The sequence below is a fragment of the Coregonus clupeaformis genome, chromosome 29, assembly GCF_020615455.1.
Source record: "Coregonus clupeaformis isolate EN_2021a chromosome 29, ASM2061545v1, whole genome shotgun sequence".
NCBI classification, from domain to species: Eukaryota; Metazoa; Chordata; class Actinopteri; order Salmoniformes; family Salmonidae; genus Coregonus; species Coregonus clupeaformis.
The window spans coordinates 42,479,483-42,506,761 of NC_059220.1; the positions used below are offsets into that span (position 1 = coordinate 42,479,483).

Below are 27,279 nucleotides of genomic sequence, written 5' to 3' on the forward strand. Positions count from 1 at the left end.
GTAGATGAACAGGCTAAACAAGCACTTAGTAGTGGGGATGTTGATGTTGAAGTGTCAATGAGCAAGGCAGAGGCAAAAAGACTGATATATACAGTGATGGTGCAGAGATGGCAGGAGCAGTGGAATAGAGATAATATGGGAAGGCATTTATTTCAAGTACAGAGGAAAGTCGGGGAGGGGAGGACGGCAGGAAGGAACAGAAGAGAGGAGGCTATTTTTACAAGATTAAGGGTGGGACACAGCCTGTTGAATAAGACATTCAACGTGATAGGAAAGCATCCATCAGGAAAGTGTGATTATTGTCAGGAAATAGAGACGGTGGAGCATGTATTGCTACAGTGTGGGCAGTATCAGAGGGAAAGAGAGAGGATGAGATTTAGTATGAGGGAGAAGGGGATACAGGAAATTAGTTTAAAGAGTATATTGAGCAGAACGTCATTAGATATAGTCTCAAATATTTTGTTATCTTTTTTAAGAGAAACGGGGTTGGCAGGTAGGATTTAGTTTATCCGTGTCTCTGGCCCACATTCCAGTACGGTAGGTGGCGGTAATGCACCATAACGTTGGATGCCAACCGCCGATAAACCCCACTGAAGAAGAAGAAGAAGAAGAAGAAGAAGAGGGTACGATGAAGTGGATTGTGACTAATGGCGGTAGAATCAAGGAGGATTTGAGTATTGTTCAAAAGAATGGAAAAGGGAGCAAAGTAGGGTACAGTGCAGAGAATGTCCCTTTATATCTTGTAGGAGTAAGGTTTGTTAATGAGGAGCAGCTTATCGAAATACCAATCTTGAAGAATCCATTTGAGCTATCCAAACTGGTGGAGAGAGTGATGGGTAAAGTGAAGGCTGTGAGGATCACGAGAGGCGGGTTTGTTTTGATTTGTTGTACTTCTGCGGATCAGAAGGAACGTGTGTTGCGGCTCTCCCGATTTGAAAAGTTTGTCGTGTCGTGTGTGTCTCTTCGGAACAGGTCACCCCTTAAGGGGGTATTATCTGGCGTCTCGTGGGAAGTCGATGTTATAGAGATGAAAAATATTCCTTGAGTGATTGATGCACGTCGGATGAATCGAGTGATGAATGATGAAAAAGTGAAGTTTTTATTTTTTGATATGGAGTCTCTCCCTGCTCAAGTGCATTTGGGGTATATAAACTACAAAGTCAGAGCATTTATCCCAAGACCAATGCAGTGTGATCACTGTAAAGCTTTTGGTCATGCGTCAAGGGTTTGCAGAAGGGAGAAACCGAGATGTCCAAGTTGTGGAAAATATCATTTGTGTTGTAAAAGTGATTAAAAAGTGAAATGTTGCAATTGTGGTGGGAACCATGAAGCCACGCCTTTTGAATGTCTGACAAGGGTGAAAGAAAATTAGGTGGCCAAAGTCAGGGCTGTCCAGAGCATTTCATATGCAGCGGCTGTTTAAAGGGTTGAGGGATCGAATGGTGCTCCTGAAGAGTCCATGGTGGTGGATAGGCCTTCAATGCAAGCTGCAGGGGTTGCCTTTCACCAAGTTGATCCTGACATTTTAAAGGTTACAAAGGTGGACTTTGGCCTTTATCGCAATGGTGATTAATGGCACTGCCAAGGTGGAGAAAAGATCTAAGAAGATATACATCATTGTGGTTGCAGCGGAACAGTTCCTGGGGCTGAAAGTTTTCTTGGTAGAAGAGTTCCATGGAATATTGGCAAAAGTCGTACCACCATCTCAGGCCCTAGAGACTGAGAAGGGAGATATGGATATTTTAAAGAAGGAAGAAATGGGAGTTTTGTTTTGTCAATGTACTATTTTATTTGGGTGGGTTTAGTTAATTTCCCTATCATGTATGGATTTTCTTTTGTTACATGGAATATTGGCAATCATCCAGAAGGCGAGGTCAGTACAGGTGCATCAAAGCTGTGACCAAGAGACTGAAAAACAGCTTACGTTTGACATTTTAGTAATTTAGTAGACGCTCTTATCCAGAGCGACTTACAGGTAGTGAGTGCATACATTTTCATACTTTTTCATACTTCTATCTCAAGGCCTAAATAGCCATCACTAGCACATTAGAGGCTGCTGCTGTCTATAGAAATCACTGGCCACTTTAAGAAATGGAACACTAGTCACTTTAAAAATGTTTACATATCTTGCATTACTCATCTCATATGTATATACTGTGTTGTATAATCTACTGTATCTTAGTCCATGCCAGTCTGTCATTGCTTGTCCATATATGTATATATTCTTAATTATATTCCTTACTTAGATGTATGTGTATTGGGGAAGCGCAAGCACTTCCCTACCCCGTAATTACATCTGCTAAACACGTGTATGTGACAAATAAAATTTGATTTGATTTGAAAGCCGTATCACGCTCTCAGGTCCTAGAGCCTGAGAAGAGAGAGATGGAGAACTAAAAGTAGGAAGTCATGGGAGTTTTGTTTGTTTTTGCAATGTACCATTTTTATTAGGGTGGAGTAAGTTAGTATTACTATTAAGGATGGATTTATTTTTTATTTTATAGATTTTGTGGTTTCAAAACGTCCAGCTGGTGGCGGCAATACAACTTTTGGATTTAGTCCGCCATAAAACCCACAGAAGAAGAAGAACCGTTGACGTTTTAAACAGACTTGCATGTCGTTTTATACGTTTCTCTTTATGACCTTCTCATTTGATGAGACTGGCTTTTCTTTAACGTTTTGACATGTAAATATTATAATTTCTCTTATTAAGATAATATATAAATGCATAGTGGAATTATATAGATCAAGTACTTTTTTCTCAGTGGATGCATTTCCCCCGAACACTTCCCCCGACACGAAAGCTGATGCAAGTCAATGAGTGGATTGGCAGCGGTTTCAAACAAATCTGAACAGTAAGTGTATGTGAATTATTTGTAAACATTTGGCATATTTCCTTTGATGTACCCGTGTTTATTTGGTAAATATGTCCGATCAACCGAAAGCCACTGTCAAGGCGTGGTAGATCAGGTCAGAACAGAGGCAACGGTATGGGAAACTATGGCATAACCACCAAGGCTAGTTAGCGAGCTAATACAGTAGAGAGTAGTTCACAGCATACAATATTCGCCTTGAACCATCCTTTCTGTTCAGGTGGCCTCATGGACCATAACAAAACCAGACAGCTAGATATTGCAGTTCATTAGCTATGTAAGTGAACTTCAAAAACAAGCCTTGACAGCCACGTGTGTTTTGTTGATTTAAATGGCCCATACACTAGCTAGTTAGCTACTTTCCCTAGCCCAAGAAACTCAAAAACCTGGACTATATTTTACCAGACAAAATGCGGTTTTATGCCATACTACTAGTAACTATATACTCCTTACGACGTTATGAATCAGCTAGACATGCTAGCTAGCAAGATAGCATATATGCGATTGCATTAGCTAAAACTAACGTACATGATGTAAACTACTGTATGTAAAAGTGTCACATAGCCTTGTATCTCTCCTAATGGGTCTTGACCAGGTTGAAGATGACAGACTGTCAGGGAGACGGGGCAGGGGATATGACCCCAATGGACCTATATGAGAAACTAACATCACAAGGAGAGACAGTCCGAACTCTGAAAACGGAAAAGGCTGCAAAAGTGAGCTTTAATATAATAATAAGTTACTGTCCAAGTTATGCAATACAGTCATAATAAAAATGTGTCATATCTTCTTCATATAGTGAATTCATCCGTGGCCATGAAAATGGGATACCATTATGTCAGTGTAATACCTGTATCTTGTATTCTGTTTTGGATTATAGGCTGATATTGATGCTGCTGTACAGTTGCTGCTGAAGCTCAAAGTTGACTACAAGCAGGTAACGGGTCAGGACTATAAGACTGGATGTCCACCCTCAGAAAGCGCCATTTCACAAGACAATGGGCCAGCAGCAGCTGCTGATGGGGAAGACATGGTTGACCCCTGGAATGTGTCCACCTCCAGCGCCAAAGGAGTGGACTATGACAAGCTGATAGGTCAGAGGGAAAATCATAATGTTAGATCTCTGGGGGCAGAATCCCAGGGCTCTACAGTGGGACCATTTTTATTTGCATATACGCCTAAATATTTAGCTGTGCGACCTGGAATTTAAATTTAGTAGCACCAGTGTGCCTAGAAAAAAATCACCCTGATGATAATTGTTGCGATGATTTCTTCACTGTACCACAGCCCCTGAGTACCATGTAGAATACACTGAGCGCAGATGCAGGACAGGAATGCTTGTGCCATTACTACAAAGAAAACTGCTTTTTGCCTCAAATATATTTCATTGTGCTCCTACATTTTTCAATTTAGGCGCACACATGTTCCTTGAAAAAAAAAAAAGGGCAGTGTAGAGCCCTGAATCCTGACTTGCACGCCGCACACTTCACTTGACAATCGCACAGAACTTGACAAACTTTATTTTGAAATCAGTCAGTCGGAACAAAAAACATTTCCAGCAGGCACCGTTGATGGTTTGACCAGACTTGCATTGTCATTTATGCATTTCACTTTATGACCTTCTCATTTGATGAGACTGGCTTTTCTCTAACGTTTTGACATGTAAATATTATAACTTCTCTTATTACGGTAATAAATAAATGCATAGTGGAACTATATAGATCAAGTACTTGTTTCTCAGGGGATACATTTCCCCGGAACACTTCCCCCAACACGCAAGCTGATGCAAATTGAATGAGTAGATTGGCAGCTATGCCATGAAATCTGAACAGTACGTGTATGTGAATTATTTGTAAACATTTTGAATATTTCCTTTGTTGTACCAGTGTTTATTTGATAAACATGTCCTTTCAACCAAAAGCCACTGTCATGGCGTAGTATAGTAGCTCAGAACAGAGGCAACGCTATGGGAAACATACAGTGCATTCGGAAAGTATTCAGACCCCTTCCCTTTTTCCACATTTTGTTACGTTACAGCCTTGTTCTAAAATGAATGTAGTTATTTTTTCCCCTCATCAGTCTACACACAGTACCCCATGATGACAAAGCGAAAATAGGTTTTAGAAATGTTTGCAAATGTTTAAAAAAAAATCAGACCCTTTGCTATGCGACTCGAAATTGAGATCAGGGTGCATCCTGTTTCCATTGATCATCCTTGAGATGTTGACTCTTCCTAGAGCTGGCCGCACGACCAAACTGAGCAATCAGGGGAGAAGGGCGTTGGTCAGGGAGGTGACCAAGATCCTGATGGTCACTGACAGAGCTCCAGAGTTCTTCTGTGGAGATGGGAGAACCTTCCAGCAGGACAACCATCTCTGCAGCACTCCACCAATCAGGCCTTTATGGTAGAGTGGTCAGACGGAAGCCACTCCTCAGTAAAAGGCACATGACAGCCCTACGGTGAAGCATGGTGGTGGCAGCATCATGCTGTGGAGATGTTTTTCAGCGGCAGGGACTGGGAGACTAGTCCGGATCGAGGCAAAGATGAACGGAGCACAGTACAGAGAGATCCTTGATGTAAACCTGCTCCAGAGCGCTCTAGACCTCAGACTGGGGGCAAAGGTTCACCTTCCAACAGGACAACGACCCTAAGCACACAGCCAAGACAACGCAGGTGTGGCCTCAGGTAAAGTCTCAATGTCCTTGAGTGGCCCAGCCAGAGCCCGGACTTTAACCCAATCGAACATCTCTGGAGAGACCTGAAAATAGCTGTGCAGCGACGCTCCCCATCCAACCTGACAGAGCTTGAGAGGATCTGCAGAGAAGAATGGGAGAAACTTCCCAAATACAGGTGTGCCAAGCTTGTAGCGTCATACCCAAGAAGACTTGAGGCTGTAATTGCTGCCAAAAAATACCTGTTTTTGCTTTGTCATTATGGGGTATTGTGTGTAGATTGAGTGGTGGAAAAAACAATTGAATCCATTTTAGAATAAGGCTGTAACATAACAAAATGTGGAAAAAGTCAAGGGGTCTGAATACTTTCCGAATGCACTGTATTGGATAACCACCAAGGCTAGTTAGCCACTGTCATTGCATTGATGTCCATGGGAGAATTTGGGCCTTTGCGAAAATAAGTCTGTGAGATCTCGCACGTTTCTGTACACTTGCTCCAAACAAATGGATGTTATCTAATGTCAAGCTATTAAATTTTTTTATATGCATAGTCAGAGCATAATTAATGGTATTGTGAACTGCTGTAAAATGATTTTTTTTTCTTTTTTCAGTGAGGTTTGGCAGTAGCAAGATTGACCAGGAGCTGGTGGACAGAATAGAGAGCGTCTCGGGACAGAAAGCACACCGATTTTTACGTCGAGGAATCTTCTTCTCTCACAGGTCAGTGGTGCACTAGTCAACACCAGGGGCGGCCTGTTCAATAGGGCGATATGGGCGACGCACTGCCAAACGGGAAAAGGAAGGGATTTTTTTTCTAATCAATTATATCACGGCAACAGTAGTTATCAGTGTTGTAATCTATACGTCTGATCTGCCACAGTGCCACACTGCCACTAAATGTCGAATCAGGCTAAAGTCGTGCTTCAAATGGCTCCCCCCTTTTTGAGGGCGATTTCAGTCAGGTTGAAAATCGCCCAGAAGTCTGTAATAGACTCCCATGTAAAATCTATTTTTTTCAAATTTCAGAGCCTTCAATACAATCTCAATGGGTGTCTGTGGGCTTGCACTTACGCGCTTTCGTCATACGTTACGTAACCATGAACGTAACTGAGAAAAGAGTGGATTGTTTGAAAGAAGTTCCTTTTTGTCGGCGATTCGGCGAACAAATGAAGATAAATTGGCAACGAAACAATTAGGACCTCCCAGACCAAATTTAATAATTCAACAGGTTTCTACTAAAGGCGGAAAGTCCTACACCCGAGGATTTTCCAAAAATTAAAAAAAAAAAAAAAAGACATTGCCACTCACTCAACTGGATGACGAGGGATACAGGCTAGCTGTCCGCCGCCACAACGATGAGGTTAGTGTTGATAATCACAAGTTTACTGGATGTGGATATGGTGTAATAAAGGCAGTTTATTCAGAGGTAAATATATCTGGAATCGCGTTCACGGACCCGTTCGTCAAACTCTTAGGGAGCTATAAATTAAGCCCCATTACTTACCATATCAGATAAGAGAAATTGCTGCAGCTACATATATTTTTACATCCTGGCCCTACATAGTTCACTATTTGCATCACTTACCAAAATATTACATGTGGTCATATATGCTTGGAAAGTGGAGATGCCATAGAACGTCAAAAAAGTAAACATTGCTGGAGACACATTGCCGTTTTGGAGAAGACATCGCGTTTGCTAAGCGAAGAGATTTGTTGTGGCAAATGAACTTGGGCTGGGAATTGCCAGGAACCTCACGATAAGATATATGCATCAGCATTGCGAGTCTCATGATTCTATACGTATTGCGATTCGATACTGTGATTTTATTGCGCACCATATGTCTGTTGCAGAGGGATCAGAAAGCCATGAGAACGAGTTTTGATCAGTCATGGAAATAAAAGTGCTGAAAACAAATTTGCTCCCAATGTGAAAAGATTGAGAACAAGCTATGAAGGAACAATAATGGTGTTTTGGTGCAGGTACAGCCAACTAGCGCTAAAATATTGCGATATTGTCAATACAGTATATCGTAAAGTATCACTATGTAACTCGATTTCTTTCACCCCAATCCCTCAAATTAACGGTAAATAACTGAATTGTTTGCCCCACATTTAGCTAAGATGATTAGCTAGCCAGCTAAAATGTTTTATTTAGTTAGCAGTCGCATCTACAATAGTTTACTGTCAATAACATGTCTCCAAAAATGACGTGGTGTCTCCAATTGTGTTGACATTTTACAATTGCAATGCGCATCCATGAGTATCCACTTTCTGTAGCTCAGCTGGTAGAGCATGGTGCTTGTAACGCCAAGGTAGTGGGTTCGATCCCCGGGACCACCCATACACAAAAATGTATGCACGCATGACTGTAAGTCGCTTTGGATAAAGCGTCTGCTAAATGGCATATTATTATTATTATTATTATTATTATGTGAAGAGAGCCCCCGAAACATTGTGTGCAGACATTTTATGCAATAAATGAAGTAGGTTCAATCTAGTAGTTCTGATCTTCTGATTGGTCCTGATGAGTTGGGCGAGGTCCCCTGCAGGCTACTGTCACTGTTGCATTGGCTCTGAGTCGGGTTCTCTGTCTTCAAATGTTCAGCCTAAGAGAGGGGATTTTTTGTGTGTGTGTGTGTGTGTGTGTGTGTGTGTGTTTAACAGTGATGATGTGTGTGTGTGTGTGTGTGTGTTTAACAGTGATGATGTGTGTGTGTGTGTGTGTGTGTGTTTGTGTGTGTGTGTCCTCAGAGCAAGAACTCGTGAGTTGGAAGAACTGAGAGGCCTATGGCGTGGGTGTTGTCCTTGGCCACCTGCTGACAAGGCTGACAAGATAGGACCCTTTTGTCCATTGTTATTGGATAGGAACAGAACTTATAACCAGCTCCTGACCTAAATAGATCTTAGCACAACATTTTACTCAACATATCATATTCCATATTCACTATAACAAATATATTTACTACGACATTAGCAAGAACCGCCACATCCTCAGCCGGCTAATCCAGTGTGTGAAGTTTCTGCGAGTGTTTGAGTTAGCTTTGCGAGGCAAAGATGAAACTGAGGGCTCCACCAACCCTGGTAAGCCAACACTTTTGAGATCAGTCAATAAATGCTTCTGGTATTGACTTATATGCTGCCCCTGTCTTCATGTTGTTGCTGGACATATCTTTTTTTAAATGTGTGTAGGTCACCTAAATCATCAGAAAAATTGCCCCTCCTGAGAATTTTTTCAGGAGCCGCCACTGGTCAACACAGTCACCATATGGGTCACTTCTCTAGTATGACCGCTGTGCATGTCATCACTGAGTTCCTCATTCCTATTAATGTATTTGAATGTACTCTAGAGGGCGGCGTGTCCGACTGTCTGGGATTGAGCATGAGCAATTGATACGAAATTGTATTAAGAATCTAGTCTTAATCTGCTCTCATTTTACCTTGAGGGCATTTTAGGTTATGTTATATGCTGTAACTATGTTGCTCTTTTTCAGAGATATGCACCAGGTTCTGGATGCATATGAGAAGAACAAGTCTTTCTACCTCTACACGGGCAGAGGACCCTCCTCAGAGGCCATGCACGTGGGTCACCTCATCCCTTTCATCTTCACAAAGTGAGGCTCGGCTATTATACGGTTTATCTCTATTAGTTTTAGTATCTATTAGTGGATGGAGTTGACTCTGAAGAACCACTGACATTTCAATCGTTTTTGTAGACTACGTCTATGATCCCTACACTATGGTATATTCCAGACCTTGTCCTGGTTAGGTCCCTCTGTCAGGAAACACTAAGCCCTACCTAGTGTATCACGCATTGCCTATATAACACATGCTGCATAATGCCCTAGCGTTTTAGGTCAGGCTTGTAGAAGGAGGCTTAAGGCCGGTTGGGATGGTAGTGGATTCAGTTGAGAGTAAAGGGTTGGGCTCCTCCACCTGTTCCCAGGTGGCTGCAGGACACGTTTGACATCCCGCTGGTGATCCAGCTGACAGACGATGAGAAGTACCTGTGGAAGGACCTGTCCCTGGAGGACTGTCACCGCTACGCCGTGGAGAACGCCAAGGACATCATCGCCTGTGGCTTCAACGTCAACAAGACCTTCATTTTCTCTGACCTGGACTACATGGGGTAACTAACCAACCACAGACCCTCTGTCTCACTGTGTCTCAGAGTAGGAGTGCTGATCTAGGATCAGATCCCCTCTGTCCATATAATGTTACTCGTTATGATCTAAAAGGCTAAACTGATCCTGGATCAGCACTCCTACTCTGAGGAGCTTTGTGGATCCGGGCCCTGGTCCTCTTTTACTTAGAGGTGCAGGGACTGTACGTACTCTATGTTTTAGTACAATTAGATATTCTGCCTGTTGTTTCAGAATCCCCTCATCAAGCTCTTTGCTGTTTGAGCATTTATACATCATGGGAATACTAAAAACGGGTCTCTCCCACAAGACCTGTGGTACTTCTGCTTTATCCCATGTCTTTGTTCACTGATCTCCCAGAAGGTGGTGCTGTAGTGCAATAACTTGAAAGAAGTCAATACAGATAGACGCCTACATTTCTCTCTCTTTCTCTCTCTCTCTCCTGTCATTCATCATAATTCTTCACCATAATTATTAGCTGTGGGTGATATGCTCAACAGCCTGATGTGACTGGGAGATATTACAAAGCCGATGCTTATCATTCGATAGGAGGTTCACGGTGACAAATACTTGACCTATTCAAAGTGCACCCATGTCCGGCTAGTGGTATGGGGCTGTCATGTTTGCTACAGTATGTTGCCGATTTAACTGATTGTTCTTAACTCTGATTGTTTTGTCTCTACAGGGCGTCCCCAGACTTCTACAGGAATGTGGTGAAAATACAGAAGCATGTGACTTTCAACCAGGTCAAAGGCATTTTTGGATTTGGTGACAGTGACTGCATCGGTAAGAGATTGCAGGAAGATAGTCAACACCTGTTGAGCGATTATACAAATGCTGAGATTTCGCTTTCATTCTAAATTAACACTATGAATTATTTCTGATCTGCATAGTGGGTGCTGCAATGTGAACTGTGCTGACTGGCACAGTGCAGTGCACTAGACACCAAACGGGAGAAAACGGACAGAAAAAAACAAGGACTAACTGTCCAATAAGAAAGACTAATTTTCATTTTCCGTAGAAAAATGTTTTGCTACAGTGTGCACTAATGAATACGACCCAGGTGAATGCTTTTTAACAGCTACGTATTCCTCTCTCTCTCCCACCCCAGGAAAGATCGCCTTCCCAGCCATCCAGGCCGCTCCATCGTTCAGTAACTCTTTCCCTCAGATCTTCAAGGGCAGAAAAGACGTCCAGTGTCTCATTCCCTGCGCCATAGACCAGGTCAGTCGGGCCACACGGCACAACTAGGACGCACACTGTCTGCTAACCTTTAACAGGGAAAGATTTTCCAGTTCATTTTAGAAATGGGATGCTCTGACTGATCATCTTCAATGTGCTGAACTAGTGGCAACTGAATAACCTTAGAATCAGCCTTTCTTTCTACACACTATGCTTGTGACTGTATATTTTCATTTAGCCAGAATAAAAAATTATGTGAAGTTAAAAAGCATATTTTTGAGAGGAACAAAAGGATCTGATTAGTAGGGTCTGACAGCATGTTACTGAGACGGTAAAGAACTCAGTAAAGTTCAGTCTGATCTGGTTAAGTTTACAGGGACTTTAGCATCACATCTAGAGCACTATAATGGGTTTGAAGACCTATCCCTCCAATTACCCATGCCTGTTTCCTACTCTACCCCTGTAGGACCCCTACTTCCGGATGACCCGGGATGTGGCACCCAGGATCGGCTACCCCAAGCCTGCCCTGCTGCACTCAACCTTCTTCCCCGCGCTGCAGGGGGCCCAGACCAAGATGTCCGCCAGCGACGCCAACTCCTCCATCTTCCTCACAGACACGCCCAAGCAGATCAAAAATAAGGTGACACTGAAGCTTTCTAATACCCTTTTTACACTATCTTGCCAACCCAAACTGTACTGGGCTTGTTCTGATATTTTCTTTTCACCTCGTCCTTTCCGGCATGGTTCCAGCAATAGTGAATCCGTAACCAGACTGGCGCAGTACAGCTCAGCTTAGTAGTGTGAAAGAGGTCACTTTGTGACAACTTCTGATGTAAATGGAGCTTTATAGATACACTTACCTTACTTTATTAATTCCACATACAGTCAACTGAAATGGAAATTACACTGAACAAAAATATAAACGCAACATGTAAAGTGTTGGTCCCATGTTTCATGAGCTGAAATAAAAGATCCGAGAAATTTTCCATGCGCACAAAAAGCTTATTTCTCTCAAATGTTGTACACAAATTTGTTTACATCCCTGTTAGTGAGCATGTCTCCTTTGCCACGATAATCCCTCCACCTGACAGGTGTGGCATATCAAGAAGCTGATTAAACAGCATGATCATTACACAGGTGCTGGGGACAATAAAAGGTAACTCTAAAATGTGCAGTTTTGTCACACAACTCCACAGATGTCTCAAGTTTTGATGGAGCGTGTAATTGTCATACTGACTACAGGAATGTCCACCAGAGCTGTTGCCAGATAATTGAATGTTATTTTCTCTACCATAAGCCGCCTCCAACGTCGTTTTAGAGAATTTGGCAGTACGTCCAACCGGCCTCACAACCGCAGACCATGTGTATGGCGTCGCGTGGGCGAGTGGTTTGCTGATGTCAACATTGTGAACAGAGTGCCTCATGGTGGCGGTGGGTTTATGGAATGGGCAGGCATAAGCTACAGACAACGAACACAATTGGCATTTTATCGATTCTGAGGCTTTTATTTTATTTTATTTTTTATCTGTGACCAACAGATGCATATCTGTATTCCCAGTCATGTGAAATCCATAGATTAGGGCTTAATTTATTTCAATTGACTGATGTCCTCATATGAACTGTAAATCAGTAAAATCTTAGAATTTGTTGCATGTTGTTTACATTTTTGTTCAGTATACATTACACATTACATTCTATTGATTGATATCACAACTATATTTTATGTCGCGTTGTCGCTATCATCTCCCAGGTGAACAAGCACGCCTTCTCCGGGGGAAAGGACACGGTAGAGGAGCACCGGAAATATGGCGGCAACCCCGACGTGGATGTGTCCTTCATGTACCTGACCTTCTTCCTGGAGGACGATGAGCAGCTGGAGAAAATCCGACAGGTGGGGGAGCGTGCTGCTCGACAACTGTCAGAGAACCCAATGCACCTGGTTTAACACGTATTGCGGACCAGGGTTAGGGCCTGGTGTTTTCTTAACCCGCAGTCATACTATTTGTAAAAAAAAAAAAAAAACATTCTTCATAGCCCTATATTTGAATTGGTGTTTTGTTTTTACCCACTCAACCATACTATCCATGACTACCCACAGGTAGAGAATAACTGACTTTTATCAGAAATAAGCACACTAACAGCTCTCTATTTGGTATCAACACTCTTGGACAGAGCAGGATATTTGACTGTCCTAGTCAGATAAGATTAATTTCTGTTTATGAAATCTCCCCAATTGAACACTATGCTGCTTTCTGTGTGTCAGAAAGTATTATCAGAATGGTAAACTGTCTGGAAACAAAGCTAGATTCCTGGTGCCTCTCCTATTATGTGCTGTAGCCATCTATTCTATAGATGCCATGTTTGGCCTGGCAAAGAACGAACAGAGAGGAGTGGCTAAAACACAAACAGATTGGACAACCGGGCTAATGATTTCCTGCCAGTTCTTAGCTGTATTGTGTCCTAAGTAATCCTCTCAGTCATTGCTGTACTGTATCTCTCTCTCTCTCTCTACAGGACTACGCCAGTGGAGCGCTGCTTACCGGCGAGTTGAAGAAGAGTCTGATAGAGACCCTGCAGCCAATCATCACAGCCCATCAGGAGAGACGCAAGCAGGTCACAGAAGAGACAGTCAAGCAGTTCATGACCCCGAGACCTCTTGATTTCAATTTCTAGCCAGTGCGCAGCGTTTTAATCATGTGCTAAGTCTCAACGCAATGTTGGAGGTCGTCCATGTCGAAACTCAGCAGGGCTGCGTTCAGCAGGGCACAAGTTGTGAAACGTTCAGATATAAATATTTTTTGTAGAACAGATATGCCTCTGACGTGTAGCATAAAGGAATCGTGTCTGATCTATTCACTGCATTTCTATCTGCAACATTCCACAACCTTTACCTACTGAATGTGACAGGTCTTGACATGCAGCATGCCTACACGCAGCTGGTACAAGGTGATGCCAGAAACATTAACTTAAATGTGTCAACTACATCTCCCTATGCTGCACAGTTCATGTCTAATTATTAACCAACTATATGGCTTCACATCAAGCTTACTAAGCATGGTCAAAGAAGGAAGTCTTAACACCAATACTATTGGATTAATAAAATAACCTTGGTCTTGTGATTGGACACATTTTTATTCAATAATTAAATCGTTCACTTTACACTGCAGAAATGTTTATGTTAAAAATCCATTATTTTTAATCACACCAAAATCGGATACACAACTTAGAAGTTCATTTTTCTCAAACACTACCAAATAACGGGATTGTCATTCAAAATCAAATTACAGTATCATCACTACATGAGGTATACAGAGAATGACTCACAGTATTTTGAGAACTGGGAGTTAAGGCAGTACTATATGTCAACGTCTCAGAATTGTTACTGCTTGGATCCAGTAACATCAAATATTTTTCTATTGTATTTTCAAAGCAAAGTTGATCAATTCCTAGCCTCGGCTTCACTCATGTTCATACCGAATGTGAGGTGAAAGCCTGTGGCAGAAGTGAATCAATTCCTAAATACTGATGATACACCGAGAATACTGCAGTTTGCTGGCTGGTGGCCCTATTGCAAAGGCACTTGTTTTCCAAGCTGTGACAGGAGTGATATAAAGAATGGGATAATTCTTAGGGCAGGATCAACAAGATTGCTAAGTAACTTTCCTTAATACAGTATTCAGAAATAACTATCTCCATACTTTCAAATTCATTAAGAAGATAAAACAAACTGTTACTAATCCACTTCAGCTTAATTTATAAAGCAGTAAAATCAAGTGATCCTGCTGTGTAAAATACAACCCTGTATTAAGGTCCGTGAGGGAAGGTTGTGTAAAAAGTAACGCCTCCCTTCAAATAAATAAAAATGATGTGCAAATGAAGGTACTGTAGTGCTATTCCCAAAAGGGCTGAGAAATCTACCATAAAACTGTTTTAACACCGTATTCATTTTCACTTGAAATACTTTGCAGGAATATTGAAAGTTTCCCTTATAGTGCAATATGGCACTATTGAACAATCACATATAGCAGCAACTGAGGCAAAGGTGAATGGTGATATAGCATAAACGCTAACTGGATTATTCCAATCATGGAAAACTGCATGAGAAACATCATTAAAATAGAATCACATCTTGTTTAAAAAAGTAAATAAAAAAAGGTTGTCACCCAAGTTTTCAAAACCAGGGTTGTGTTCATTAGGACACTAAACTATTTCAGTCAGTTTTCTTCCGTTTAATGCCTAATGAATTCAACCCAGACCTATAGATTCACGGTCGAAGGAGGCGCACATCCACCTCGTACATGGCGAACACAGACATGATGACGGGGAAGGCATGTATGCAATTGAGGCCCAGGCCTTTGAAGAGAACACCCGGCCCCTCAGTGCCTATGCTCTGTAGTGGAAGAAACCCTTGTATCTCCTCTTGCCTATACCGTCCACCTGCAAACGGGATTGTGATGATGTGTGTTTACCTGACTGGGTCTTCCCAGGTGGTGACAGTTGCTCACAGATAACGTGATAAATAGTGAAGTAGGTGGCAAAACAAGGGCTTTCTCGCAGGGCGAGTGCACTAGCTTCCTTGTACAGTTCGAGGAAGCCCTCCTCACGAGCGATGGTCTTCAGACCGTGCATTGGGTTGCTGAGCGTCCAAGCCTTGATGTACCATCTGACACTGCATCCGTACTTTCACTATGTCAGCTGGTGCCACCACTGATACTTTAAAGAGGATAAGAGAGGGAGGATTCAAACCCTAGGTGTTGTGGTAATGATGTCATCAGGATCGTATTAGTGCATACCATAGCAAAACGCTTGCAACGGAAAAGGAAAACAAACGTTTCAACTAGGACAACTTCCATTTGGTTCCTAGTGGTATATGACCCAGTTTTTGCTTAGGGGAACTTTTAGTTTTAGTTTTACTGAAGGAATTTACTGAAACTGATCAATATTTTAAAAGCATCATGTCATGTAATGTCACAACGACTGTAGACTAATATAATAATAAGTAGACTACCTGGGCAACGCCTGACAACCCGGACAAGAAGATGTCCACCTTGGCTTGCAGAAAATCTAAACCTGTGGGGGTGGCGCGTAGTTGACGTAGGACATTGCAGGACATTCCTGTAGACGCCAAACACTACAGAGGAGCTGACGGACACAGTGGTGACCGGCAAAGACATGCTCCTGTAGAATCCATACACCTATGGAGAGACAGACAGCCGTCAGCCCAAAGTCCAAACTACAGACCTTCATATGGTGGTTTTTCAACATGTCACTGAGGCACTCACCCCCTCTGTCTTCCATGTGGTTCGAACGCATTGCCAAACTCCCGTAAATCTCTATTTGCGTCTGTATCGTCACCTGCAAAAGTTTATTGAGTTAAAGATTATTGAGCCTTAAAATTGCACATGATTAAACATTATATTATAACTAACTTACAGTTGGGAAAGTAGAATACACAACGTGCAATTTAGAAATTTGGTTGTGCATCAGCAGTTTTCCTCGTTATGTCAGTCACTGACAGTCACTCAATTAGCCCATGTCTGCTAATAATTTATAGATTGTTAGGTAAATTAGTCTAGCCAGCTATCTAAACCTTGTTGTAATCATGACCGAATTACTGACCCAGGGACAGCCATAGCCTTTTGGGGGCCCTAAGCAACATTTTACTGCAATTCTACACATTTTGTCATGGGGTGTAGAGAACATTTAGCAGTTTTAAAGCTAATTTCCTGCAATTCTACACATTTTGCCATGACTTATGCTAATATGATATCTGAGTGAGATGACTAACAAAATCAATGTGGGCCCCCTGGAGGTCAGGGCCCCTGGGCACGATAATTACACCATGATTACTACACGTTTAGATCGCTAGCTAGTGTAACTTACCAATTTAAAAAATGTTAGCTGAAAAAGGCTAATTGAATGACTGTCAGTGACTGAGTTCCTAAAAAAAGTATTATTATAATAATTGGGTCAGGGCCCCCATTAATATTCTTAGTCACTCTCACTCTGATATCATTTAAACATTAGGGTTTAATAGCAGGAACTGGGTTACCGAGATTTACCACCCAAACCCACTGCCGTTTCCCGGGATAAATAACTGCAAGAAACCAGTAAATTATAATAAATTATTTATATGAACAGCATGATGTGAAATGAAACTTAAATTATATGCAATGTCTAAATCTGCCTTCTCTGCTCTGCCATCTGCATGATCAATCATCAACTTGTAACTTTTTGTTGTTGTGACAGCTCAATTTGCTGCAGCATAGCCTATGATAGATTAATATGAAGGCAGCGTTTAAACAGGCAACCTAATTCTGATAAAATGTTCCCACTAATTGGTCTTTTGACCAATCAGATCAGCTCTGAAAAAGATCTGATGTGAAAAGATCTGATGTGATTGGTCAAAAGACCAATTAGTGGGAAAAAAATATCAAAATTGGGCTGCTTGTCTACACGCAGCCTAATTAACCCACCTTATTTTTTAATTGTAAAGATGTTTTATAAAACATTTTTTGTAGCTGCAGAGTTTTAAAACAGCCTATCACTCGAATATTGTTGGTTTAAATCTTTCTCCCTCTCCATCAATTCCATTCAAATTGCATGCAAAATAGATAATCCTGTTCAAGATTGTTGGACAGTTCACTGTTTTCTTGCACAATTACACACCTGCTCTCCTCTGGCCTCTCTCCTTAGCTCTTGTGGAGTCCCAGGAAAAGGTGGACTAGAATAGCTTTTTGGACTTTTTTGTTGTTGCATTTCTTATACTACAGTAATAGACTATTCGAAGAGGGATGCAAGCTTGCTCTTGTTTGCTGAATGTTAAATACAAAAGCCAAAAGAACTTGCAGGGAGTTTGAGAGAGAGAGAGAACAGGCGATGGCCACGGCCGGATTATTGCAGGGATTTACCGGGGTGGCCCCCCCAAAAAAAGTGTGTACAGTGGGGAAAAAAAGTATTTAGTCAGCCACCAATTGTGCAAGTTCTCCCACTTAAAAAGATGAGAGAGGCCTGTAATTTTCATCATAGGTACACGTCAACTATAACAGACTAAATGAGATTTTTTTTCTCCAGAAAATCACATTGTAGGATTTTTTATGAATTTATTTGCAAATTATATCAATAACAAAAGTTTCTCAATACTTTGTTATATACCCTTTGTTGGCAATGACACAGGTCAAATGTTTTCTGTAAGTCTTCACAAGGTTTTCATATTCCTATATTGACATAACCTGAAAGGCCACTCAGCAAGGAAGAAGCCACTGCTCCAAAACCACCATAAAAAAGCCAGACTACAGTTTGCAACTGCACATGGGGACAAAGATCGTAATTTTTGGAGAAATGTCCTTTGGTCTGATGAAACAAAATTATAACTGTTTGGCCATAATGACCATCGTTATGTTTGGAGGAAAAGGGGGAGTTTGCAAGCCGAAGAACACCATCCCAACCGTGAAGCACGGGGTGGCAGCATCATGCTGTGGGGGTGCTTTGCTGCAGGAGGGACTGGTGCACTTCACAAAATAGATGGCATCATGAGGAAGGAAACTTATGTGGATATATTGAAGCAAGATCTCAAGACATCAGTCAGGAAGTTAAAGCTTGGTCGCAAATGGGTCTTCCAAATGGACAATGACCCCAAGCATACTTCCAAAGTTGTGACAAAATGGCTTAAGGACAACAAAGTCAAGGTATTGGAGTGGCCATCACAAAGCCCTGACCTCAATCCTATTGAAAATTTGTGGGCAGAACTGAAAAAGCGTGTGCGAGCAAGGAGGCCTACAAACCTGACTCAGTTACACCAGCTCTGTCAGGAGGAATGGGACAAAATTCACCCAACTTATTGTGGGAATCTTGTGGAAGGCTACCCAAAACATTTGACCCAAGTTAAACAATTCAAAGGCAATGCTACCAAATACTAATTGAGTGTATGTATTCTTCTGCCCCACTGGGAATGTGATGAAATAAATAAAAGCTGAAATAAATAATTCTCTCTACTATTATTCTGACATTTCACATTCTTAAAATAAAGTGGTGATCCTAACTGACCTAAAACAGGGAATTTTCACTAGGATTAAATGTCAGGAATTGTGAAAAACTGAGTTTAAATGTATTTGGCTAAGGTGTATGTAAACTTCCGACTTCAACTGATATATATACAGTGGGGAAAAAAAGTATTTAGTCAGCAACCAATTGTGCAAGTTCTCCCACTTAAAAAGATGAGAGAGGCCTGTAATTTTCATCATAGGTACACGTCAACTATAACAGACAAAATGAGATTTTTTTTCTCCAGAAAATCACATTGTAGGATTTTTTATGAATTTATTTGCAAATTATATCAATAACAAAAGTTTCTCAATACTTTGTTATATACCCTTTGTTGGCAATGACACAGGTCAAATGTTTTCTGTAAGTCTTCACAAGGTTTTCACACACTGTTGCTGGTATTTTGGCCCATTCCTCCATGCAGATCTCCTCTAGAGCAGTGATGTTTTGGGGCTGTCGCTGGGCAACACGGACTTTCAACTCCCTCCAAAGATTTTCTATGGGGTTGAGATCTGGAGACTGGCTAGGCACTCCAGGACCTTCAAATGCTTCTTACGAAGCCACTCCTTCGTTGCCCGGGCGGTGTGTTTGGGATCATTGTCATGCTGAAAGACCCAGCCACGTTTCAATGCCCTTGCTGATGGAAGGAGGTTTTCACTCAAAATCTCACGATACATGGCCCCATTCATTCTTTCCTTTACACGGATCAGTCGTCCTGGTCCCTTTGCAGAAAAACTGCCCCAAAGCATGATGTTTCCACCCCCATGCTTCACAGTAGGTATGGTGCTCTTTGGATGCAACTCAGCATTCTTTGTCCTCCAAACACGACGAGTTGCATAATTTGCAAATAAATTCATAAAAAATCCTACAATGTGATTTTCTGGAAAAAAAATTCTCAATTTGTCTGTCATAGTTGACGTATACCTATGATGAAAATTACAGGCCTCTCTCATCTTTTTAAGTGGGAGAACTTGCACAATTGGTGGCTGACTAAATACTTTTTTCCCCCACTGTATATATACAGTTGAAGTCGGAAGTTTACATAGACTTAGGTTGGAGTCATTAAAACTCGTTTTTTCAACCACTCCACACATTTCTTGTTAAGAAACTATAGTTTTGGCAAGTCGGTGAGGACATCTACTTTGTGCATGATCCAACAATTCTTTACAGCCAGACTATTTCACTTATATTTCACTGTATCACAATTCCAGTGAGTCAGAAGTTTACATACACTAAGTTGACGGTCCCTTTAAACAGCTTGGAAAATTCCAGAAAATGAGTCAATTGGAGGTGTACCTGTGGATGTTTTTCAAGGCCTACCTTCAAACTCTTTGCTTGACATCATTGGAAAATCAAAAGAAATCAGCCAAGACCTCAGAAAAAAAATTGTAGACCTCCTCAAGTCTGGTTCATCCTTGTGAGCAATTTCCAAATGCCTGAAGGTACCACGTTCATCTGTACAAACAATAGTACGCAAGTATAAACACCATGGGACCACGCAGCCGTCATACCGCTCAGGAAGGAGATGTGTTCTGTCTCCTAGAGATGAACGTACTTTGGTGCGAAAAGTGCAAATCAATCCCAGAACAACAGCAAAGGACCTTGTGAAGATGCTGGAGGAAAGAGGTACAAAAGTATCTATATCCACAGTAATACGAGTCCTATATTGACATAACCTGAAAGGCCACTCAGCAAGGAAGAAGCCACTGCTCCAAAACCGCCATAAAAAAGCCAGACTACAGTTTGCAACTGCACATGGGGACAAAGATCGTAATTTTTGGAGAAATGTCCTTTGGTCTGATGAAACAAAATTATAACTGTTTGGCCATAATGACCATCGTTATGTTTGGAGGAAAAGGGGGAGTTTGCAAGCCGAAGAACACCATCCCAACCGTGAAGCACGGGGTGGCAGCATCATGCTGTGGGGGTGCTTTGCTGCAGGAGGGACTGGTGCACTTCACAAAATAGATGGCATCATGAGGAAGGAAACTTATGTGGATATATTGAAGCAAGATCTCAAGACATCAGTCAGGAAGTTAAAGCTTGGTCGCAAATGGGTCTTCCAAATGGACAATGACCCCAAGCATACTTCCAAAGTTGTGACAAAATGGCTTAAGGACAACAAAGTCAAGGTATTGGAGTGGCCATCACAAAGCCCTGACCTCAATCCTATTGAACATTTGTGGGCAGAACTGAAAAGCGTGTGCGAGCAAGGAGGCCTACAAACCTGACTCAGTTACACCAGCTCTGTCAGGAGGAATGGGACAAAATTCACCCAACTTATTGTGGGAATCTTGTGGAAGGCTACCCAAAACATTTGACCCAAGTTAAACAATTCAAAGGCAATGCTACCAAATACTAATTGAGTGTATGTATTCTTCTGCCCCACTGGGAATGTGATGAAATAAATAAAAGCTGAAATAAATAATTCTCTCTACTATTATTCTGACATTTCACATTCTTAAAATAAAGTGGTGATCCTAACTGACCTAAAACAGGGAATTTTCACTAGGATTAAATGTCAGGAATTGTGAAAAACTGAGTTTAAATGTATTTGGCTAAGGTGTATGTAAACTTCCGACTTCAACTGATATATATACAGTGGGGGAAAAAAGTATTTAGTCAGCAACCAATTGTGCAAGTTCTCCCACTTAAAAAGGATGAGAGAGGCCTGTAATTTTCACCATGGGAACACTCAACTATGACAGACAAAATGAGAAAAAAAAATCCAGAAAATCACATTGTAGGATTTTTAATGAATTTATTTGCAAATGATGGTGGAAAAAAGTATTTGGTCAATAACAAAAGTTTCTCAATACTTTGTTATATACCCTTTGTTGGCAATGACACAGGTCAAACGTTTTCTGTAAGCGTTCACAAGGTTTTCACACACTGTTGCTGGTATTTTGGCCCATTCCTCCATGCAGATCTCCTCTAGAGCAGTGATGTTTTGGGGCTGTCGCTGGGCAACACGGACTTTCAACTCCCCTCCAAAGATTTTCTATGGGGTTGAGGTGTGGAGACTAGCTAGGCCACTCCAGGACCTTGAAATGCTTATTACGAAGCCACTCCTTCGTTGCCCGGGCGGTGTGTTTGGGATCATTGTCATGCTGAAAGACCCAGCCACGTTTCATCTTCAATGCCCTTGCTGATGGAAGGAGGTTTTCACTCAAAATCTCATGAAACATGGCCCCATTCATTCTTTCCTTTAAACGGATCAGTCGTCCTGGTCCCTTTGCAGAAAAACAGCCCCAAAGCATGATGTTTCCACCCCCATGCTTCACAGTAGGTATGGTGTTCTTTGGATGCAACTCAGCATTCTTTGTCCTCCAAACACGACGAGTTGAGTTTTTACCAAAAAGTTCTATTTTGGTTTCATCTGACGATATGACATTCTCCCAATCCTCTTCTGGATCATCCAAATGCACTCTAGCAAACTTCAGACGGGCCTGGACATGTACTGGCTTAAGCAGGGGGACACATCTTGCACTGCATGATTTGAGTCCCTGGCGGCGTAGTGTGTTACTGATGGTAGGCTTTGTTACTTTGGTCCCAGCTCTCTGCAGGTCATTCACTAGGTCCCCCCCGTGTGGTTCTGGGATTTTTGCTCACCGTTCTTGTGATCATTTTGACCCCACGGGTGAGATCTTGCGTGGAGCCCCAGATCGAGGGAGATTATCAGTGGTATTGTATGTCTTCCATTTCCTAATAATTGCTCCCACTGTTGATTTCTTCAAACCAAGCTGCTTACCTATTGCAGATTCAGTCTTCCCAGCCTGGTGCAGGTCTACAATTTTGTTTCTGGTGTCCTTTGACAGCTCTTTGGTCTTGGCCATAGTGGAGTTTGGAGTGTGACTGTTTGAGGTTGTGGACAGGTGTCTTTTATACTGATAACAAGTTCAAACAGGTGCCATTAATACAGGTAACAGTGGAGGACAGAGGAGCCTCTTAAAGAAGAAGTTACAGGTCTGTGAGAGCCAGAAATCTTGCTTGTTTGTAGGTGACCAAATACTTATTTTCCACCATCATTTGCAAATAAAATCATTAAAAATCCTACAATGTGATTTTCTGGATTTTTTTTCCTCAATTTGTCTGTCATAGTTGACGTGTACCTATGATGAAAATGACAGGCCTCTCTCATCTTTTTAAGTGGGAGAACTTGCACAATTGGTGGCTGACTAAATACTTTTTTTCCCCACTGTATAGTACATTCGGAAAGTATTCAGACCCGTTGACTTTTTCCACATTTTGTTACATTACAGCTTTATTCTAAAATTGATTAAATTGTTTTTTTCCCTCATCAATCTAAACACAAAACACAATTACAGCCTTGAGTCCTCTTGAGCATGATGCCACAAACTTGGCACACCTGTATTTGGGGAGTTTCTCCCATTCTTCTCTGCCGATCCTCTCAAGATCTGTCAGGTTGGATGGGGAGTGTCGCTTCACAGTTATTTTCAGGTCTCTCCAGAGATGTTAGATCGGGTTCAAGTCCGGGCTCTGGCTGGGCCACTCAAGGACATTCAGAGACTTGTCCCGAAGCCACTCCTGCATTGTCTTAGCTGTGTGCTTAGGGTCATTGTCCTGTTGGAAGGCGAACCTTCGCCCCAGTCTGAGGTCCTGAGCGCTCTGGAGCAGGTTTTCATCAAGGATCTCTCTGTACTTTGCTCCGTTCATCTTTCCCTCGATCCTGACTAGTCTCCCAGTCCCTGCCACTGAAAAACATCCCAACAACATGATGCTGCCACCACCATACTTCACCGTAGGGATTGTATTGGCCAGGTGATGAGCGGTGCCTGGTTTCCTCCAGACGTGACGCTTGGCATTCAGGCCAAAGAGTGAAATCTTGGTTTCATCAGACCAGAGAATCTTGTTTCTCATGGTCTGAGAGTCCTTTAAGTGCCCTTTGGCAAACTCCAAGTGGGCTGTCATGTGCCTTTTACTGAGGAGTGGCTTCCATCTGGCCACTCTACCATAAAGGCCTGATTGGTGGAGTGCTGCAGAGATGGTTGTCCTTCTGGAAGGTTCTCCCATCTCCACAGAGGAACTCTGGAGCTCTGTCAGAGTGACCATCGGGTTCTTGGTCACCTCCCTGACCAAGGCCCTTTTCCCCCGATTGCTCAGTTTGGCCGGGTGGGCAGCTAGCTCTAGGAAGAGTCTTGGTGGTTCCAAACTCCTTCCATTTAAGAATGATGGAGGCCACTGTGTTCTTGGGGACAATCAATGCTGCAGAAATGTTTTGGTTCCCTTCCCCAGATCTGTGTCTCGACACAATCCTGTCTCTGAGCTCTACGGACAATTCCTTTGACCTCATGGCTTGGTTTTTGCTCTGACATGCACTGTCAACTGTGGGACCTTATATAGACAGGTGTGTGCCTTTCCAAATCATGTCCAATCAATTTAATTTACCACAGGTGGACGCCAATCAAGTTGTACAAACATCTCAAGGATGATCAATGGAAACAGGATGCACCTGAGCTCAATTTCGAGTCTAATATCAAAGGGTTGAAATCTTATGTAAATAAGGTGTTTCTGTTTTTTGTTTCATACATTTGCAAAAAATTATAAAAACCTGTTTTTGCTTTGTCATTATGGGGTATAGTGTGTATATTGCTGAGTTTTTTTTAAATTTATTTAATCCATTGTAGAATAAGGCTGTTACTTAACAAAATGTGGAAAAAGTGAAGGGGTCTGAATACTTTCCGAATGCACTGTATTTACTGTATATATTATATATACATTATATATACATATATTATATATACAGTATATATTATATATGTAGTATATATTTAGTTTTTTCACTGTAACTGCCAACCACAGAAAGACTCAGGAGCCAGCTGTCAATGAGTGTAGACAGCCTGCTACTGCCGCTCTGATAATCATCAGATGGGAGGAGGAGAGGAGGTAGGTGGCCCACGTGGGTAACTGGGAGGCCTTGCCTTGATTGGGTAACTGATTATTTAATTGTTTTATTATTCAAATGTTTAATCCAACCACAGAAGCCCGCTCTCAATGTTGAAAATATACCAGAGAGCATAATTTAGCCACAGAGGATCAATAGTTTATAAAAAAATAACTGTGGATTAAGTTTTATCACAAGCACATACAGTGAGGGAAAAAAGTATTTGATCCCCTGCTGATTTTGTATGTTTGCCCACTGACAAAGAAATGATGTCTATAATGTTAATGGTAGGTTTATTTGAACAGTGAGAGACAGAATAACAACAAAAAAATCCAGAAAAACGCATGTCAAAAATGTTATAAATTGATTTGCATTTTAATGAGGGAAATAAGTATTTGACCCCATCTCAATCAGAAAGATTTCTGGCTCCCAGGTGTCTTTTATACAGGTAACGAGCTGAGATTAGGAGCACACTCTTAAAGGGAGTGCTCCTAATCTCAGCTTGTTACTTGTATAAAAGACACCTGTCCACAGAAGCAATCAATCAATCAGATTTCAAACTCTCCACCATGGCCAAGACCAAAGAGCTCTCCAAGGATGTCAGGGACACGATTGTAGACCTACACAAGGCTGGAATGGGCTACAAGACCATCGCCAAGCAGCTTGGTGAGAAGGTGACAACAGTTGGTGCGATTATTCGCAAATGGAAGAAACACAAAAGAACTGTCAATCTCCCCCGGCCTGGGGCTCCATGCAAGATCTCACCTCGTGGAGTTGCAATGATCATGAGAACGGTGAGGAATCAGCCCAGAACTACACGGGAGGATCTTGTCAATGATCTCAAGGCAGCTGGGACCATAGTCACCAAGAAAACAATTGGTAACACACTACGCCGTGAAGGACTGAAATCCTGCAGCGCCCGCAAGGTCCCCCTGCTCAAGAAAGCACATATACAGGCCCGTCTGAAGTTTCCCAATGAACATCTGAATGATTCAGAGGAGAACTGGGTGAAAGTGTTGTGGTCAGATGAGACCAAAATCGAGCTCTTTGGCATCAACTCAACTCGCTGTGTTTGGAGGAGGAGGAATGCTGCCTATGACCCCAAGAACACCATCCCCACCGTCAAACATGGAGGTGGAAACATTATGCTTTGGGGGTGTTTTTCTGCTAAGGGGACAGAACAACTTCACCACATCAAAGGGACGATGGACAGGGCCATGTACCGTCAAATCTTGGGTGAGAACCTCCTTCCCTCAGCCAGGGCATTGAAAATGGGTCGTGGATGGGTATTCCAGCATGACAATGACCCAAAACACACGGCCAAGGCAACAAAGGAGTGGCCTAGCCTAGCCAGTCTCCAGACCTTAATCCCATAGAAAATCTGTGGAGGGAGCTGAAGGTTTGAGTTGGCAAACGTCAGCATCGTAACCTTAATGACTTGGAGAAGAACTGCAAAGAGGAGTGGGACAAAATCCCTCCTGAGATGTTTGCAAACCTGGTGGCCAACTACAAGAAACGTCTGACCTCTGTGATTGCCAACAAGGGTTTTGCCACCAAGTACTAAGTCATGTTTTGCAGAGGGGTCAAATACTTATTTCCCTCATTAAAATGCAAATCAATTTATAACATTTTTGACATGCGTTTTTCTGATTTTTGTTGTTGTTATTCTGTCTCTCACTGTTCAAATAAACCTACCATTAAAATTATAGGCTGATCATGTCTTTGTCAGTGGGCAAACGTACAAAATCAGCAGGGGATCAAATAAATTTTTCCCTCACTGTATATACACTACCATTCAAAAGTTTGGGGTCACTTAGAAATGTCCTTGTTTTTTTTTTAAAGAAAAGCAATTTTTTTGTGGAATATCTACATAGGCGTACAGAGGCCCATTATCAGCAACCATCAGTCCTGTGTTCCAATGGCACGTTGTGTTTGCTAATCCAAGTTTATCATTTTAAAAGGCTAATTGATCATTAGAAAACCCTTTTTCAATTATGTTAGCACAGCTGAAAACTGTTGTGCTGATTAAAGAAGCAATAAAACTGGCCTTCTTGAGACTAGTTGAGTATCTGGAGCATCAGCAATTGTGGGTTCGATTATAGGCTTAAAATGGCCAGAAACAAATAACTTTCTTCTTAAACTCATCAATCTATTCTTCTTCTGAGAAATGAAGGCTATTCCATGCCAGAAATTGCCAAGAAACTGAAGATCTCGTACAACGCTGTGTACTACTCCCTTCACAGAACAGCGCAAACTTTCTCTAACCAGAATAGAAAGAGGAGTGGGAGGCCCCGGTGCACAACTGAGCAAGAGGACAAATACATTAGCGTGTCTAGTTTGAGAAACAGACGCCTCACAGGTCCTCAACTGGCAGCTTCATTAAATAGTACCCGCAAAACACCAGTCTCAACGTCAACAGTGAAGAGGCGACTCCAGGATGCTGACCTTCTACATTTACATTTAC

The 27,279-nt window shown here is 41.9% G+C and overlaps 1 protein-coding gene and 1 long non-coding RNA gene across 5 annotated transcripts; one reads left to right on the forward strand and one right to left on the reverse strand.

Moving 5' to 3' along the window:
- Positions 1–2,548: 2,548 nt before the first annotated feature.
- LOC121545141 (tryptophan--tRNA ligase, cytoplasmic) lies at positions 2,549–13,986 on the forward strand. Of its 4 annotated transcripts, XM_041855570.2 has the most exons (12): positions 2,833–2,855; positions 3,094–3,150; positions 3,469–3,589; positions 3,754–3,967; positions 6,158–6,266; positions 9,038–9,157; positions 9,490–9,672; positions 10,371–10,471; positions 10,797–10,909; positions 11,334–11,507; positions 12,618–12,758; positions 13,382–13,986. In XM_041855570.2, coding segments are annotated over exons 2-12 (1,437 nt in total). In that variant the 5' UTR covers positions 2,833–2,855; positions 3,094–3,148; the 3' UTR covers positions 13,541–13,986. The 4 variants fall into 4 exon arrangements, with proteins under 4 accessions (XP_041711503.2, XP_041711506.2, XP_041711505.2 ...); XM_041855569.2 differs by lacking the exon at positions 3,094–3,150 and having other exon boundaries at positions 2,549–2,855; XM_041855572.2 differs by lacking the exon at positions 3,094–3,150 and having other exon boundaries at positions 2,550–2,861.
- LOC121545143 lies at positions 13,979–16,546 on the reverse strand. The gene is made up of 2 exons (XR_005996195.2): positions 16,150–16,546; positions 13,979–16,062 (listed from the first exon to the last, which is right to left on the reverse strand). It is a non-coding gene; the product is annotated as an uncharacterized LOC121545143 (long non-coding RNA).
- Between the last annotated feature and the right edge of the window lie 10,733 nt (positions 16,547–27,279).

What these genes read in the sequence shown, in the direction of transcription:
- LOC121545141 (XM_041855569.2), top strand. Translation starts at nt 2,818, where the DNA reads ATGAGTGGATTGGCAGCGGTTTCAAACAAATCTGAACA. An exon ending in AAACGGAAAAGGCTGCAAAA is followed by an intron (nt 3,590 to 3,753) that starts GTGAGCTTTAAT and finishes TTTGGATTATAG; the next exon opens with GCTGATATTGATGCTGCTGT. An exon ending in GGAATCTTCTTCTCTCACAG is followed by an intron (nt 6,267 to 9,037) that starts GTCAGTGGTGCA and finishes GCTCTTTTTCAG; the next exon opens with AGATATGCACCAGGTTCTGG.